The sequence below is a fragment of the Ixodes scapularis genome, unplaced genomic scaffold (assembly GCF_016920785.2).
Source record: "Ixodes scapularis isolate PalLabHiFi unplaced genomic scaffold, ASM1692078v2 PGA_scaffold2__306_contigs__length_199485367, whole genome shotgun sequence".
NCBI lineage: Eukaryota > Metazoa > Arthropoda > Arachnida > Ixodida > Ixodidae > Ixodes > Ixodes scapularis.
In genome coordinates this window covers 5,160,619-5,175,581 of record NW_024609857.1, presented here as the reverse complement: position 1 = coordinate 5,175,581, position 14,963 = coordinate 5,160,619, and the positions used below count along the sequence as shown (strand labels likewise).

The 14,963-nt window shown below is 52.4% G+C and overlaps 1 protein-coding gene across 2 annotated transcripts in view; it reads right to left on the bottom strand.

The window, feature by feature from the left end:
- LOC8025554 (patronin) overlaps positions 1-14,629 on the bottom strand; it is an 86,588-nt gene extending 71,959 nt beyond the window's left edge. For both annotated transcript variants that reach the window (XM_029976135.3, XM_029976136.3), the window contains exon 1: positions 12,738-14,629. In XM_029976135.3, coding sequence (XP_029831995.2) covers positions 12,738-13,499 — 762 coding nt within the window. In that variant the 5' untranslated portion in view covers positions 13,500-14,629. The remainder of the gene's footprint in view (positions 1-12,737) is intronic.
- Positions 14,630-14,963: the final 334 nt, after the last annotated feature.

Here is a 14,963-nt window from a genome sequence, read left to right as displayed (position 1 = left end):
ATAATGGAAAGGTTTAAAAAATCTCCTGGCTACAGCCCCAATGCCCTTAGATCAAAAAAAAAAAGAAAAACAAAAAAAAACAAAAAAAAAACATGAAAATATCTTCGGTTGCCCCTAAGTAAGGGATAGGCACGGCGCAGAGCATGAGCAGGGATGGCAGCCAGTGGCACTTCGAGACCTCTCTAGTGCGGAAACGCGCTACTCCCAAAGTGAAAAGGAGGCCCTTCGAGTGACGGGCGGTCTTCCGTGTACGGACGGCGAGTTCTAGCGGAAACTGACCACAAACCATTGACTGCGATTGCACAAAAGAGTGTGAGAGATATGCCGCCGCGATTGCAGCGATTTTTCCTGAGATTCAAGAAGTTTCAGCTGGTGCACTACATTCCTGTCAAAGACTTGGTGGTGCCAGACGTCCGCTGGACGTCCAAGCGGCACGGAACTGACCGATGTCCAAGTGCATGCATTGGAGGTACAGCAGAGCCTTGTAAGTGAAGCAACCAAGACTCAACTGGTGCGTGAAACTGCTCAGGACACTGCTCTCACGGAGACAATATACCGTCTCCGAGAAAACCGTCCTGTTCAGGGCGGTTTTCCCTTCGCTTTCGCTTTTGCGGAGAGCTAACACAAGTAGGCGGGACCTTGTTCGAGGGCGCAAAAGTGATCATCCCACAATTGCTGGAGCGAGTTCATGAAAATCATCTTGGTAAGTGCGAGGCGAGAGCGAGACAGTTTTCTATCCGGGAATTAAGGGTGACTTCACGACGATGATGCAACGACGTCCAATCCGCACACTATCTGCGTACCAGCAACCGAACGAGCCACTAATGATGCGAGCGGCTCCAAGCTTACCATGAACACGCATTGGCGTAGACCTGTTGGAACAGGCTGGGAACACGTATCATTGTTGCCTAGGTTGCAACTTCCCATTTCCCAGAAGTAGAGAGGACCAGAGAGGCGACGTGAGACTTCGGCATTGATGTTTGCTAGATACCTCTTGAAGTGTGCAGCGACAACGGCCTACAGTTGTCATCACGTCAGTTCCAGCGGTTTGCTTAAATAAAGTAGGATTTTAGGCACACAACGTCCAGTCCGCATTTTCCTCGCTCCAACGGACTGGCGGAAAAGGTTGTGCAAGTGGTAAAACGAATACTGAGAAAAACTGCCGAGGCTAATAAGGACTTCTGGTTGGGGTTGCTGGGTTACAGGTTTACACGTCTGGAGGACGGCTGGCGCCCCAGCGAGCTTCTCATGGGACGCCGCATTAGGACTGGCCTTCTCGAAGCCCATTGTCCCAAAACCAGTCCGAAGACGCAGATAGCAACAAGCGATGCTCCCTGAGGCCACTACAGGAACGTGACGTGGTACGCCCGAGAGAAAAGGGATGATAGACCACGAAGGGTCAAGTGCTACAAAATGTAGCGCCCCGTTCTTCATTGGTCGTCACGGAGGACGGGCGGGAGTTTCGACGGAACCGAATGCACCAGCTCCAGACGATGGAAGACTTAGCGCGCACGGATGACTTCGAGGATACTTGTCCAGACTGGGAGCCAGTCAACATTCAAGTTGTTCCTGCCGCGAGCTCATCTGGAACCCTGACCAGCACCCTGGTTCCAGTGACCCCAGCAGTGCAGCAAGACGGTCCCGGGTTGAGTGATCGGGCCTTTAAAGCGTGCGTGCTACTCGGATGTCAGCTCGAACTGTGCGGCAACCTCGACAACACAACGACGAATTCCAGCAGTGCAGCGTACTCCGGGCTTGGTGTAATTCTTTCCTTCTTTTCGTTTTAGAGCGCAGCTCTTAGGCGCCCGTTTCCGGCTCGAGCGGCGTCGCCGTCGGCGTAACCGTGAGGTTACGTGACCCCCGTGAAGTCACGCGACCCCCGTGAGGTCACGAGGGTCACGTGACGTCACGGTTACGCCGACGCCGCTCGGAGGGAGGATTAGCAGGCAGGACGAGGGAGGAGGGGTATACCCACCCCTCAGTACCCTTCCCTCCTCCTCCTCCTCCTCCTCCTCAAAGGCTGCGCTCTAATTCGGCGTTACAGGGAGTTGGAAACGGCTTTCACTTTTTCGTTTTGAATTATAATGCAATTGAATGCAAAGGTGCAAGCGAGCTGGACAACAATGACGAAAATAATCCCTGGAGAAGCGGAAAAAGAGGGACAAAGGACAAACACAAATCTCCAAACACAGCTAGGTGACTGGTGCGCGACCGAAAAAATCCGCCTGGTCCGGGTATCGAACCCGGGACCTCTCCATTACAGGTGGAGCGCTCTACCAATTGAGCTAACCAGGGGTTAGACATCAGTAGAGCAAACGGGTTTTATCAGCCACCACCAGTATAACACCAACAAGGGTGAAGCTTGCAATTTAAGGTTATGAATTATAATGCAATTAAATGCAAAGGTGCAAGCGAGCTGGACAACAATGACGAAAATAATCCCTGGAGAAGGGGAACAAGAGGGACAAAGGACAAACACAAATCTCCAAACACAGCTAGGTGTTCACCCTTGTTGGTGTTAGACTGGTGGTGGCTGATAAAACCCGCTTGCTCTACTGATGTCTAACCCCTGGTTAGCTCAATTGGTAGAGCGCTCCACCTGTAATGGAGAGGTCCCGGGTTCGATACCCGGACCAGGCGGATTTTTTCGGTCGCGCACCAGTCACCTAGCTGTGTTTGGAGATTTGTGTTTGTCCTTTGTCCCTCTTGTTCCCCTTCTCCAGGGATTATTTTCGTCACTTTTTCGTGTTCTTTCGTTTTCGCTTTTTTTTTCCTTTCTCTCCTTTTTTTTTTTTAAATTTGATAACGGTTTGTGCATAGCTTTGTCTTCCGAACTACCAAGAAAGGGAGACGTAAGAGTAGTGATGCAGCAGGCACACGCGCGTACTTGGCTGGGATAAAGAAGCCGCAGTTGGTTCCTGCTCACCGAGCCCGATGTGTCGTTGACTGATTCATGAGGCCCATCAACTATACATAGTTTATGGGCTTTTATGGATTATGGTAACCTTGGCCGTGGGGGTCACTCGATGTCCAGCGACCCTCGCGTTGGCTTTAATTTTGTTCGAGGAGGAAGGGGAGGGCTTTTCCAGTCTTCCCGAAAGGCCATCGTTTGCGTTGTTTTTCGACCTTGTCAGCGAGGTTGAGATTCTAACAAGGGTGATTTCTGGCGGGATCGGCCCAATGCGACTGGCCCTAGTTTTACGCTTCGGCGCGTTTTGCCGGCGGGCGTGTTGTTCTACCTTCGTGCTTTTTTTGGCTTCGGCCGTGCTTTTGCCTTCGGTGGAGTGCTGTAACCTGCGCACTTTCTCTCTTTTTTCGTTTCGGCAGTGCTATATGTTGCGTCGGTGCGCTGAGCGACGAGACGCGATCTGCAGGATCCGTGTTCAGCCAAGCTTCGGTGGGCTTTTGAACTTCCCCCTGGACTTTGGGTTCAGCTGCTTTCGTTTTTCGAAACTTTTCTTCGCGCCGGCGAACGTTGTTTTTTAGTTGTTTCGGGAGTCGAGTGCTGCTCTGTTTTTCTTGGTGGCCTCGCTGCCCGAAGGTGCGTCAGTGTGTTGTGCGAGTGACGCGTGTTGCGTGTGCTGGAAGGTTTCGTTCGTCGCCGTGCGCGGCTTCTTATCGCCTCATGAAATTTCTCGTTTTTATTCGAACTGCGTTCCGTCACCTCTCCGTTGATTTTCTCAGCGGGCGTGTGTGTGAAAATCACCGGTCCGATTCAGCATTCTTATTCCTTTATAAGTAATTTATCGTTTCTCATGCGGACGTGGTATTTCATTTTTATTCCATTTTCTCATCACTGGGTGACAATGCCGTTCCTTCGGTGTCTCTATGCCCGGCGTCATTTCCTCGTTGGGAACCGCTGAAACGCGCTGGAAGAGGGACGAGCAGAAGACTTCCCGTCACGACGAGGCGTCGAACGTCCAGAGATGTCCTCTCGTCGGCGCCATCTTGGGTCCGCACGAGCTCCGTCCACACCGCGACAGATGTACCTTTTCCTGGCATCGAGGCTCCGTTAATATTGGCTCTGGGAAGCGAAAGCCCCGCGACGAGAGAGGGAAAACCGTGCGAGTCGTGCGGCCCCTCCGGCGGTGAGCGGCACGTACAAACCGGTCGCCCGTCCTCTCGGCGACGATTTATCGGCCGCCTTCATCACTGGGGCGGATGGCGTCTTTCGGCCACCGTGACGAGGCCACGGAGCCAGTCCACCTGGCCGCCCCCCGTGCTGCGCTGGACATTCCCTCTTGCCGAGAAGGCTCGGCAGCCCATCATGTAGCAGCGCCAGATGCTTGGCCAGCATTTGCCCAAGCTTTCTGCGATAACCGCAAACTATAGCATTCAACGGACGCCATAGTTAAGCGCACTGAGCATCCCAAGACCCCTCGATGGTGTGGAATGCCACTGTGCAAGGTCGCCGTCAGCACGCGCTGAGCAGCACTCAGCTGGCCGAATATCGAGGTGAACCCGTTTTTCCTCGGATGGAATCTCTCTGCCCAAGGCCACTCGAGGGATCAACGCTGGCAACTCTGACGGGGGTCATTCGTCCCAATGACTAAGCAGATTGGAATGAGGATAACATCGTATACCGCCCAACAACACTGGTCCTGTACAGACTAGCGATGCAGGAAGAAAAATGGGCAGAAAATATTTTAGCTGAGCTACACAACTGGTTCCGAAGAGAGAGAAGATTAGATGATAGCCTAGTCATCATCAATGTATACACGTGGCACGGATGAGACAGGGCCATATATGGAGAGAGCTTGGCCATTCATCGGGAAGTATAGCAGACAAATCAGGGGGCGCCACTGGCCGAAAGCGGGCTGGGCGTGTTCCAGGGCGTCTTCACAAATTCCAATGGGGCCAACCAGAAGCCGGAAATAATACCCTGGCGGTGGTCGCGAGAAACAGAGTTAACAAGTGCGTCGAGGTAAGTCTCGGTGACGGAAAATATGGTGCACGCGATGTTTCAATCACGGCCATCCAAAATCACGGTGGAAGGGTGCGACCAGCGGAACGATCGACAGAATTCGTACTCCAAGCGCCGAGGGCCTGCCGTCCGAGCGGTCAAACCTTGTCCGAGCAAAACAGAGTTGACCAGCACATTCGGTTCTTACATCTTTCTGCATGATCATGATCGAAACATCACGTGCAACTGCGTGTACCCCACTTTCAACCACGAAGGGTTACTACATTTAGCTCTTACGCGCTCATTCAAACCATATACCTATGTTTACAACTGTTTCTCGCTACCACTGCGAGGGGATTCTTTTCGGCTTCTGGTTGGCCAAGAGAGCGTGTCAAGCCCTCTTTGTGCGTCTCCTGGCTCTGCCCGCGCCTCCCATTCACCAAACTCTTTCTACTCTGCGCTCGGATTAAAAAAAAAAAAAAAAAAAAACCATTGTGGATTTCTAGACATTAAGGGTGCGTACAACAGTGTGAGTCAGGAAGAGCTGTGGGGACAGCAGAAAGAGCATGATTTCGATGCCCATTTGATTAGGCTTCTACAAAGGGTGTACGCGAATAATAAGTTCGTTATAACGTGGGAAGCAGAAATAAAAAGATGACTCAGTGAGGGTTGCCCCTATCACCTCTACTTTTTATCATATACCTGGGTTGAATGGGAAATAAATAAGAGTGCAATTTAGGTTATGGCGCGTCATCTATAGAGAGGGGGGCAAAAGTAAACCAAGTTTTACCAGGAATGGTCTACGCAGGCGACATTGTACGCTGTTAGCAGATCACCGGGCTAGGTTCCAGGAGCTGATTCTGTGGAAAGGAAGGAGACTCTCGGGGCCTGAAATTCAGTAGCGGCAAGTCGGGGATAACGGCTTCTAACGATGAGAACCCGCTGAACATTCGTGACGTTTTTAATCACAGAGAATGGCTGAATGAGGGAGTACTTGGAACAACAGGAAGAAATTATGCTAAAAAAAGGAATGCGGCAATTATGAAGCATAGGGCACTATGGAATTACAATCGATATGTTAGTGGAATATGGAAAGGAGTCCTGGTGCCGGAATTATCTTTTGGCAATGCAGTAACATGCATGAAATCTGAGGTCCAGTGGAGCTTAGAGACCCGGCAGAGGAGCCTGGGAAGACTGTCACTGAGGTCGCATGGGAACTATAGAAAGGAGTGCCGGAAGACACGGGCATCCTTCGGAGCTAGAGAGGCGATCAGCACGTTGAAATTTGAACAAAGGCTAGACACAATTGAGGATACACGGTGGACGAGAAACGTGTATAAGCATGTATACATGAAAGGTGTGAACACTAAATGGACAAACTACCTCCGTGGCAAAGGGAGGAAAAGAAGCCGAGAGGAAAATGTGGCAGGAAAGGATTCGGGGAAAATCAGCTTTAAAGGAGACGAAAACAGAAACTACGCGAGGAACATTGGTACGATAATTCACGGGGGAGCTCATTGTTATTTGAGCCTAGAACACGAGTAGTATTGAGCACTAATACCCCTGTCAGACGGGCTAGTTTAGTGTCACTACAAGCGAGTGCACTTCGCCTTTAGTGTCATTTCTGTAGTGTGCCACACGGCTCCTTCCTGAGGAACACACTTCGCTTGGAGTGAGTTTGACGAACTCACTTCGCTCGATCGAGCGCCTGGAATCAGTAGGAGTGTTTCAACAGTAAAACATAAAGACAGAAACCAAAACCGTGGCGTAAGTTTTTTTTATAAAGAAAAAGAAATTCGTGAAAGCGACGACATGTAAAAGGATGGCATTGCGAAAACAAAATAGTGGGGTGGACTTGGAGTTTAGGCTGCTCTTGATCAAGACTAGCGGAGCGCTGAATTGATAAAAGACGACGACAAAGTCAGTCATTCATGGCTATCTTGGTTCGCAGCGAATGATAGAGCCTACTTTTGTTTCAGGATGTAACTATTCGAGACAACACGATAATTATGATCTGATTAGGCAGTGTGAGGGCCTCCTCGTAGACTTCCGTGGAACGAAGCGGAACGCCAAAGTTGGATATGCTTCGTTCTTTATCTTGGCTTGCGATGATCGATCAGAATAATCCAATTTGCATAAAAATCGTTCATTAATGTAACGTTGTTTTAGAGCACAGCTCCTAGGCACCTGTGTCAGGGTTGAGCGGCGTCGGCGTAACCGCGCGTTGCATTAAGGGCTGTTTCCCCAAATGACGTCACACTTGACGTCACGCGTGTCGCCACGTGTGACGTCACAAGGGTAAAATTTTCCCGCTAAAATTTGCGGCAAAAGTTTTTGCTAAGTTTGGCGGAAATTTTTTCCGCTATATTTAGAGCGAGAATTTTACCCGTGTGACGTCACGTGACGTCACAATTAAAATTTCAGATGTCCTGTCATCTAAAATTTTCCCGCTAAATTTTGCGGTAAAAGTTTTTGCTAAGTTTGGCTAAAAATTTTTCCACTATATTTAGAGGAAAGATTTCACCCGTGTGACGTCACGTGACGTCACACTTAAAATTTCAGATGACGTGTCATGTGATGTCACACGTCAATTCAGCGGAAAAATTTCCCGACTAAATTTAGCTGGAAATTTAGCTAAATTTTTACGCTAAGTGGGACGGGAACAGGAGAGGAGGATGGGAGGGTACGGAGGGGGAGCAGCTGGCATACCCTCCCCTTCGGTCCAAAGGCGGATGCAGGAATTTCCTGGGGGGGGGGGGGGGGGGGTCAGGTGTTGGTCAGAGTACCATATGTTTAGGAACCTCCTCCCCCTCTCCCTCGGTTCACGCCCTAAATTTTACAGATGAAGAAATCACGAGTGGGGTCAGGACATCCGGACACCCCCCCCCCCTCTAAATCCGCCCTTCTTCGTACCTTTCCTCCCTCCTCCTCAAGAGCTTCACTCCAATTCGGCATTTCAGAAAATTGTAAACGTCAATTTTTTTAAAGTGTCTTTATTAAGGGGTATCGAAGCCAAGTGGGCTAGCGCCCACCTGATCGGAGTACGTGGAGAGGAAGCTCGCGCTGGAGAAGGAAAACCCAGTGATTCTGAGCTCAATCCCCAGCCCTGCCCGAAGAACACACTTCCAATGAAGTGAGTTCGGGGAGCACACTACGCTCGCTCCGATAGACCAAGTGTGTAATCTCGATAGCAGTGTTCAATGAGTTAAAATAACAGAAGAAATTAACGCTGCGTAAAATTAGTATTATTTTGATAAGACTAATGTTAGATGCGCATTTGTTTTCTGTTGGCAGGAAAGTAGTGCATTGTAGAAAAACAAGCGGCTAATCTAGTTTTCAGCCTTGGCCCCTGCGCGATGGCCGACGAAGGCCAGAAGGCACCTGCACGACTCCACCAGGAATCTGAAGGTGGCAGGAGAGACGCGAAAGGCTTTCTTGAAGTAGAACTCGCCCAAATGGGGCAATGTGTCTTCGAACCACCGTTCGTTCCTCTGGAAAGTCCACCGTTTTCGACTGATCACGGGTAGGTTGTCGGTCATGAGAGTTGCTATGGTGAAGGCATTGGCCTGCAGCTGCTGATTGATGTCACTTGAAATTCTTGCCTGTGCGTCGGCATCCAGGTCCAGCTGCCTCTTATCTGAAAGGCGTTGGGCTCTCACAGAGAAAAGTGCCCCAAACATGCGCTTCCACTGTCCAACATCGCGGATATTGCCCTCCGGCTCGTCCTCCACACACTCCATGTTTCGTTGTGGCGAGTGGCGAGTGGCCGAGTGGGCTCGCGCACACCAGCTCGGAGCACGTGGAGCGAAGGCTCGCGCTGCAGAACCCAGGAATCCTGGGTTCAATCTCTACTTCTGCTCGTTTCGATCTGTACTCCGTTTCACCTTATGTTGTACCGCAGACAAGGCTAGATGCGCGAGCTCATAGCGTTGGGAGCTATTCTTAACGCACGAGAGCTTGTGCCGCCTTGATATGCCCTAGAGCAAAGAGCTCGCGCTTGTAGCCTTGTCTGCGGTACATCATAAGGTGAAACAGAGTATCGTACCGGCGTGCGGACGTGTATCACTGGCTTGTAATGGCTGATCGTAATGATGAAATTGGATTTAAATTTGGATTAAAACTCGTGAATTTAGCGCAACAATGTGTGGTAACGTGTTTCTAATAAGACGACGAAGTTATTTATGAAAAAATGCGTATGCACTGTAATATGTTGCGTGCCCATTACTTACCCATCGTTATTGCCATCATTTTGGAATGACACTAAGTTTTCCCGTGTAGCACCAACACACTTGGAGTGTGTTTCGACGGGTTGAAGTGCACTCGCTTGTAGTGACACTAAACTAGCCCGTCTGACAGGGGTATAAGACGTATAGGACAAGTATGAGCAAATGGCGGTGTGCTGTGTGCCAAGATCATAAGTTGTTGAGGCGGCTTGCTTCCGCCCTCCCAGACGGATTTCGCCGGAGCGTATGCGGACGAGAATGCTGGAAATGAACGACGTACAATTAATGGGGACAGGCGGGACATTGGGTCCCGCGTGGCTGCAGTATCCAGCCCGTCTTCCAGTGGGCCCAGTGCCAGGGGAACGCCGACCAGGTTTCCCCAGAGGAAAAATGGAGACTCTCTCGCCGGGTGGGGCAAGTTTTCCGTTTTTTTGCCCCATTCCCCAAAGGTCCGTCCGCGTCATATCCCACACCGGTTGGTGAGAGTTGCGAAATTGGCGAAGGAAAGAAAGCATACTTTTGGTTCTTAATTTCTAGGGTAGGTGGCGCAAGCTACTGCTCACTATCAAGGGTATAGCCGTCAACGTCCATCCGTCCGTACGTACCACGCTTCATGGCGTGACCGCCTTAATCCAATGGAAAAGATTGTTGTAGTTGGTTTTGGAACTTGGAATACATTTTAGTGCTCAAAACACAAGGACGAGAATCAGCGCACTGTGGTGTCTGATTCTCGTGTTTGTGTTTTGAGCGCTATTCCAAGTTTTATCCGATTCAGAAGACGGACCGAATCGCAATTTCCGCAGACCACGGGAACGTCGCCGATTCCTGCGATCCGCGCCTCGCCCGCGGACTGATCAAGTCGAGCACCTTTTCACTCGCGGATTTTGGGAGGGAGGTTGACGCGTAAGCCGTTCAGTCTGGCAATCTGTACAATGTTTTCATGTTCTCTTTTCGGGCGATTACGATAGAAATGACGCATCGTTGTGTTTTGTGCGTTCGCTCGTTCATTTTGTCAGCCGATTCGACGCGTGGAAGAAAGTGCAGAACCTTTGTCCGACCGACGCGACGCAGGTTCCGGTATTGCCCCGCATCCATGAGAAGAAGCTTCCGTCCAAACTCATCCAGCACGCCGCGATAATTCTTGCACGTCCGATCGGCGTTTCAGCGAGCAAGACCTTTATTGCGGCTGCGTTGTACTTGAGCGTTGTGCACGAGCATGGAATGCGTCGAGGCATCTCCCAACGTCCGTCCGCGAGCCCAGAATTTGGTCGTTCCTACGCCGAAGCCTTTTCGAGCAGGACCATGCCTCGAATTAGTAAAGCTAGTGACGCACGAAGCCTATCAGGGTGTTCATCAGCTCGTATGAAACGCGAACACTGACGGAACCTGGAGCCCACTAGCGGCGCAGCTTCCAAGCTTGGTGTTGTGCTTGGCGAGGCCAGAACACGTTGGAGTAGGACGCACAACCTCGGAGCGCCCCACTCCGATGTGTTCGAACCTCGCTGAGTACAGGCCAAGCTTGGGTTGTGCTTTTGCTCAAAGGTGTGTCACTGTCATTCCATTCGAAACAGCGGCGTAGGATTCGCTGTAGCAAGCGTGGATTTCTCTCTTGGACAACGGTATGATGTTTGGCGGCACTGTGGGGCGGCGAACGGGTCCGTCGTCGTGTGCACGCGCCTGGGAGACGGTCCATCCATTTGGGACGGATGAAGGCGGTGTTGCTGCCGACTCGTTTAATTGCCAGATACGGGCAATGCTTTGTCCTTACCAATGCTGCGAGCGTACGGGACCAAGGATACAGCATCCGAATGCGAACCAATCATGCACAGGAACCGCTGTTTGATTCACCGCCTGGTAGCGCCGGATGCGTCTGGGCCACGCCACCGGCCGCTTTTTTCCGAGACGAAAAGCGGACTTTTCCTTTCGTTCTGGGAAAACATGACGACGTGGTCACTACCCCCGAGCACGATAGGCATAGACTGGACACTGCTTGCTGATGCGAGCACATCTGTCCAATCGCTGCAAATCTCAGCACGTGCTTTGTCAACCGCAGGCTACGTTGAACACCACTCGTTCTGCCTGCGACTGCTGTTTTCTGGGCAGAAAATCGGTGTTCTCTGGATCGCCAATGATGAATTTAAAGGGCAACTCCGGTCGAAAACGAAACCAGAACTAATGACTGCTATCGCTTTCGTGGCACGAACTATGATCAGAGCCGAAATGTAACTTCAAAGTAAAGCCGCGTACTCCACTGAGAACGATTTTAAATATGCGCCCGGCTACTCTTCAGCGGGCGGCAAGCGGGTTAGCCTCACTGGCGCAGCACCCCCGTGACGTCACGTCTCGGCCGTACGGCTGATGATCAGTGCTGCCCTCGCTGTAGCAGATTCCGGCGGTTTTTCCGTAGACGCCCGAAACCAAACTTTCAACCGTGATATTTATAAAACTAGGCACAATCGCGAGAAAAAAATGTATGCCTCGTAATTCGGGGACACTGCCTTAGCTGAAAACAGTCGTAATCCCAAATTCAAAAGTACAGACACCGGAGTTCCCCCAAGGTAGGAACGACTAGAGCACTATATAGCTCCTACGGAGCAGAGTAGCGCAATCCTTTGAACTCCGTGTTTTGCCGACAACATGGCCGACAGAGCGGCTCGGCGCGAGTCACGTGGTACTCAGGGTTCCAGGAGGCGGCCCGCCCTATGGGAGAATACATGGAGATCGATACAACACGGCTGATTAAAAAATGAACGGCGAGTTCACACTTTTCAAAACTAGCCTGTCGTGAAGTTAGTAAAGCGCTAAACACTTTATCAAAGTTTTAATAATATCGGATGCATGTGCAAATTTTGAGAAGGCAATTTCCAAGGCAATGGCGTTTGAAGCAGACGATTTTTGCTCGCAGCGGAGATGGGCTTTTCGGGTTGGCCAGAGCGGGTCACGTGAATGGTGTGACGTCGCCGTGTCGTCTGCTGCATGATGCCGCTCAAGCAATTTTTAAAAAAAAGTCAGGTCCTTTCGGGGCACAAAACTTAGCGCAAATTATTCTAAAATGTTCCATTATTATGTCAAAAACGATTGCCATTCCGTACATTCCCACATTACTGAAGAAACAACGATTTTCTCACGTTCTCCATGCATTTCTGACCGCAGTTGGAACCTCCGGGCGTTCGCCGCTAGTCGCCGAGAGGCGGCGTTCTAGATTGCGCTACTCTGCTCCGAAGGAGCTATATAGTGCTCTAGGAACGACCAAAAAAACAAACATCGTAAAAAAAGAAATCTGCGCAACAGAATGTTTGCATCTTTTCAGTTGGCGACGACGGCAACCCGAGATGAAAGCGACTGGTTCGCGAACAGCGCGCGAACGATGTACCGACGGCGATGAGCTGCGTCATGCGCGGACGCCGGGAAACTCGATCGAGGTCGGAGCTCGGTCGAGGCCTCGAACGAAGCGCCGGAAACAGCGACGCAGACGAGAGAAAGCCGGAAGGGCCCTCGGGCGGGACGCGCGAAACTGGGCCGCTGCCGCGGGCGAGACCGGCCCTGAAACGAAAGGGCCGGCCGAAACAAGTTCACGGCCCGCCAACTGGGTCGGGCCCGGCGGGGCTCACCAGGCTCCACATGTGCTCGGTCTTCAGGTCGTCCCTGAAGTTGTCCAGCAGGCGCTCGTTGCGCAGCCCCTTGCGCCGGGCGTCGCGCTGGAGCTCGAAGAACTTGAGCCAGAGCCGGGCCGTCACCTCGGGCTTGCGGCCCGGCCGAGGCAGCGCCGGCGGCGCGCCCAGCAGCACCGCCTTGCCGTCCAGGCGAAGCGCGGGCGGCTTTTTGGTCCTCCGACGCCGTCTCCGGCGACTGGCGCTGCTCGCCCACGTGTTGTCCGAGGCCAGCGAAGGCGCACGCAGTCGGGTGCGCGCGTACAGGCGCCGGGCGCAGCGCTTCAGAGAGTCCATGAGCAGGGGTGTGGGCAGCCTCCGGGCCCGGGCCTTGAACTGCGAGCACTGCGACCGCAGCTGCTCGGGCTTCGGAGGGGCCCTGCGTTGCCATTGCTGACGCGGCTGCGGCTCCTGCGGCTGCCGCCGTTGCTGCTGCTGCTGCTGGGCGCGCAGGGCGTCCCAGGGACTCGCGCGACGGGGCGGACCCGGGGATGGGTTGGGCGGGCCTCTTGCCGACGAAGGGACACTCCACTGGGACAGGTCCGAGTCCGGGCGTTGGCAGCGGGCGTACGAGGGCAGGGCGTCGTCGCACCCGGTCCCCAGCCCGTGGCGCACCGTGTCCCGTCGGCGCCGAAAGAGCCTCAGCAGCTGCACCAGGCCCGGCACGGACGGCACCGCGTCCCGTCGAGACAGGTTGCCCGTGCAGGCGAACAGCGGACTCATGGCCGCGTCGCCCGGCGAGCGGACCGCTTCTGCCGGTTCTTGGCGCGGCGCCGAGGGGGCGCCCCGCGCTCCGAGGAAGTGGCCGGTCCGCTGACCCGTGGACGACGCCGGCAGGCCAGCCGTGACGGCATTCCTGCGACGACCGCGGCTCCCGCCCCCCGCTCGGACATTCGGGCTCCCCTCCACAACCGAGGATACCGTCCAAGAGGGACGCCGATATCTCCAAACCCTTTTCTCTTTCTTTTTCGTTAGAGCGGTCACGAAAAGAAAATCTACCTGCCCAATCTTGTGATATTCAATAAACCGCGAAGATTCTTAGAAACCGCGTTTGAAATGCGTGTTTCTTGGCCTGAAATGCGACAACCTTCGCCAGCATGAGCGACAAAACGTGACGGCAGTAGCTGGGGAAAGAGACGGAAACCTTATGGAATCTTCAAACGATTAAAATAATTAAAAAAAAAAAAAAAAGGTGCACGATTGCGATAATGTTTCGGTTGCAAACATCTCGGGGTGCTGCTCGTCGCCCGTCGGCGTTCAGCAACTAGCCCAACTACGAGTTCTTCCACAGATGTGGTTGTGGAACACGATTGTGCCTCAGATTCCCAATAAGACAAAGTGAAGCAATCAAATGGATGACTCCCAGAGCATTGGAACCCAGAAATTTGCCAAGTCCGTACGGTTACCGGTACAACGGGTTTGGGAGGTTTACGGACGGATTTGCACGATTTGCGCCGATGTAGTTGTAAGACATTCTGTTTGTTCCTTTATATCATGTTTTTTGCAGCAGGTACCCCCAGGTTGTGTAATGCCCGTAAGGGCCTTCGAGGTTTAATACATGATCTTCCTGGGCACCAACTTGACACGCTGCAGTGCTCAAGTACGCAGAGGCGACTACTTTCCTTCTCGGCGGAACAGCATTTTTCTGGTCGATGCGAGGACGCCTTGGCGGCTCGTCGTTTCTCTCACGTGTGGTGCTGGCCCCCGCGTCCCGCGATCCACCGCTCCGCGCTTGCCGCCTATCGCTGGGAGCAGGCGACGCTCCACTCGGGAGAATTCCAAGCTCTTTTCGGGCGCTTTCGGCGAATTCTTTGAAACGGGCTGAGGTCGACGAGAACGCGCAGTGCACTTTCGTGAGGGGCCACGTTTCTCCCTGGAAGGCTGAAACGGCGGGATACAAACCGAAAGTATATACAGTGCACAGTTGTTCAGACCGTTTGACGATTTCCTCTTCCAAGTCTGTCTCAAAAAGAGAGATCATCCTCGGTGTGCCGAGCACCGCCATGTTTTCCGAGGGAGGAGAAAAAGCCAGGAGGCGACATCACTCCGGGCTCCGATCTTCGGTATTTCAAAAAGAAGGGCCGTAGTGCGTTCGCAACTGCGTTGAAAAACACGCATTACGAATGCCCTTATTAAGTCTTCTAGAAAAGTCGCCTGCAAGTGCTGCTACATTTCATAATACCTGAC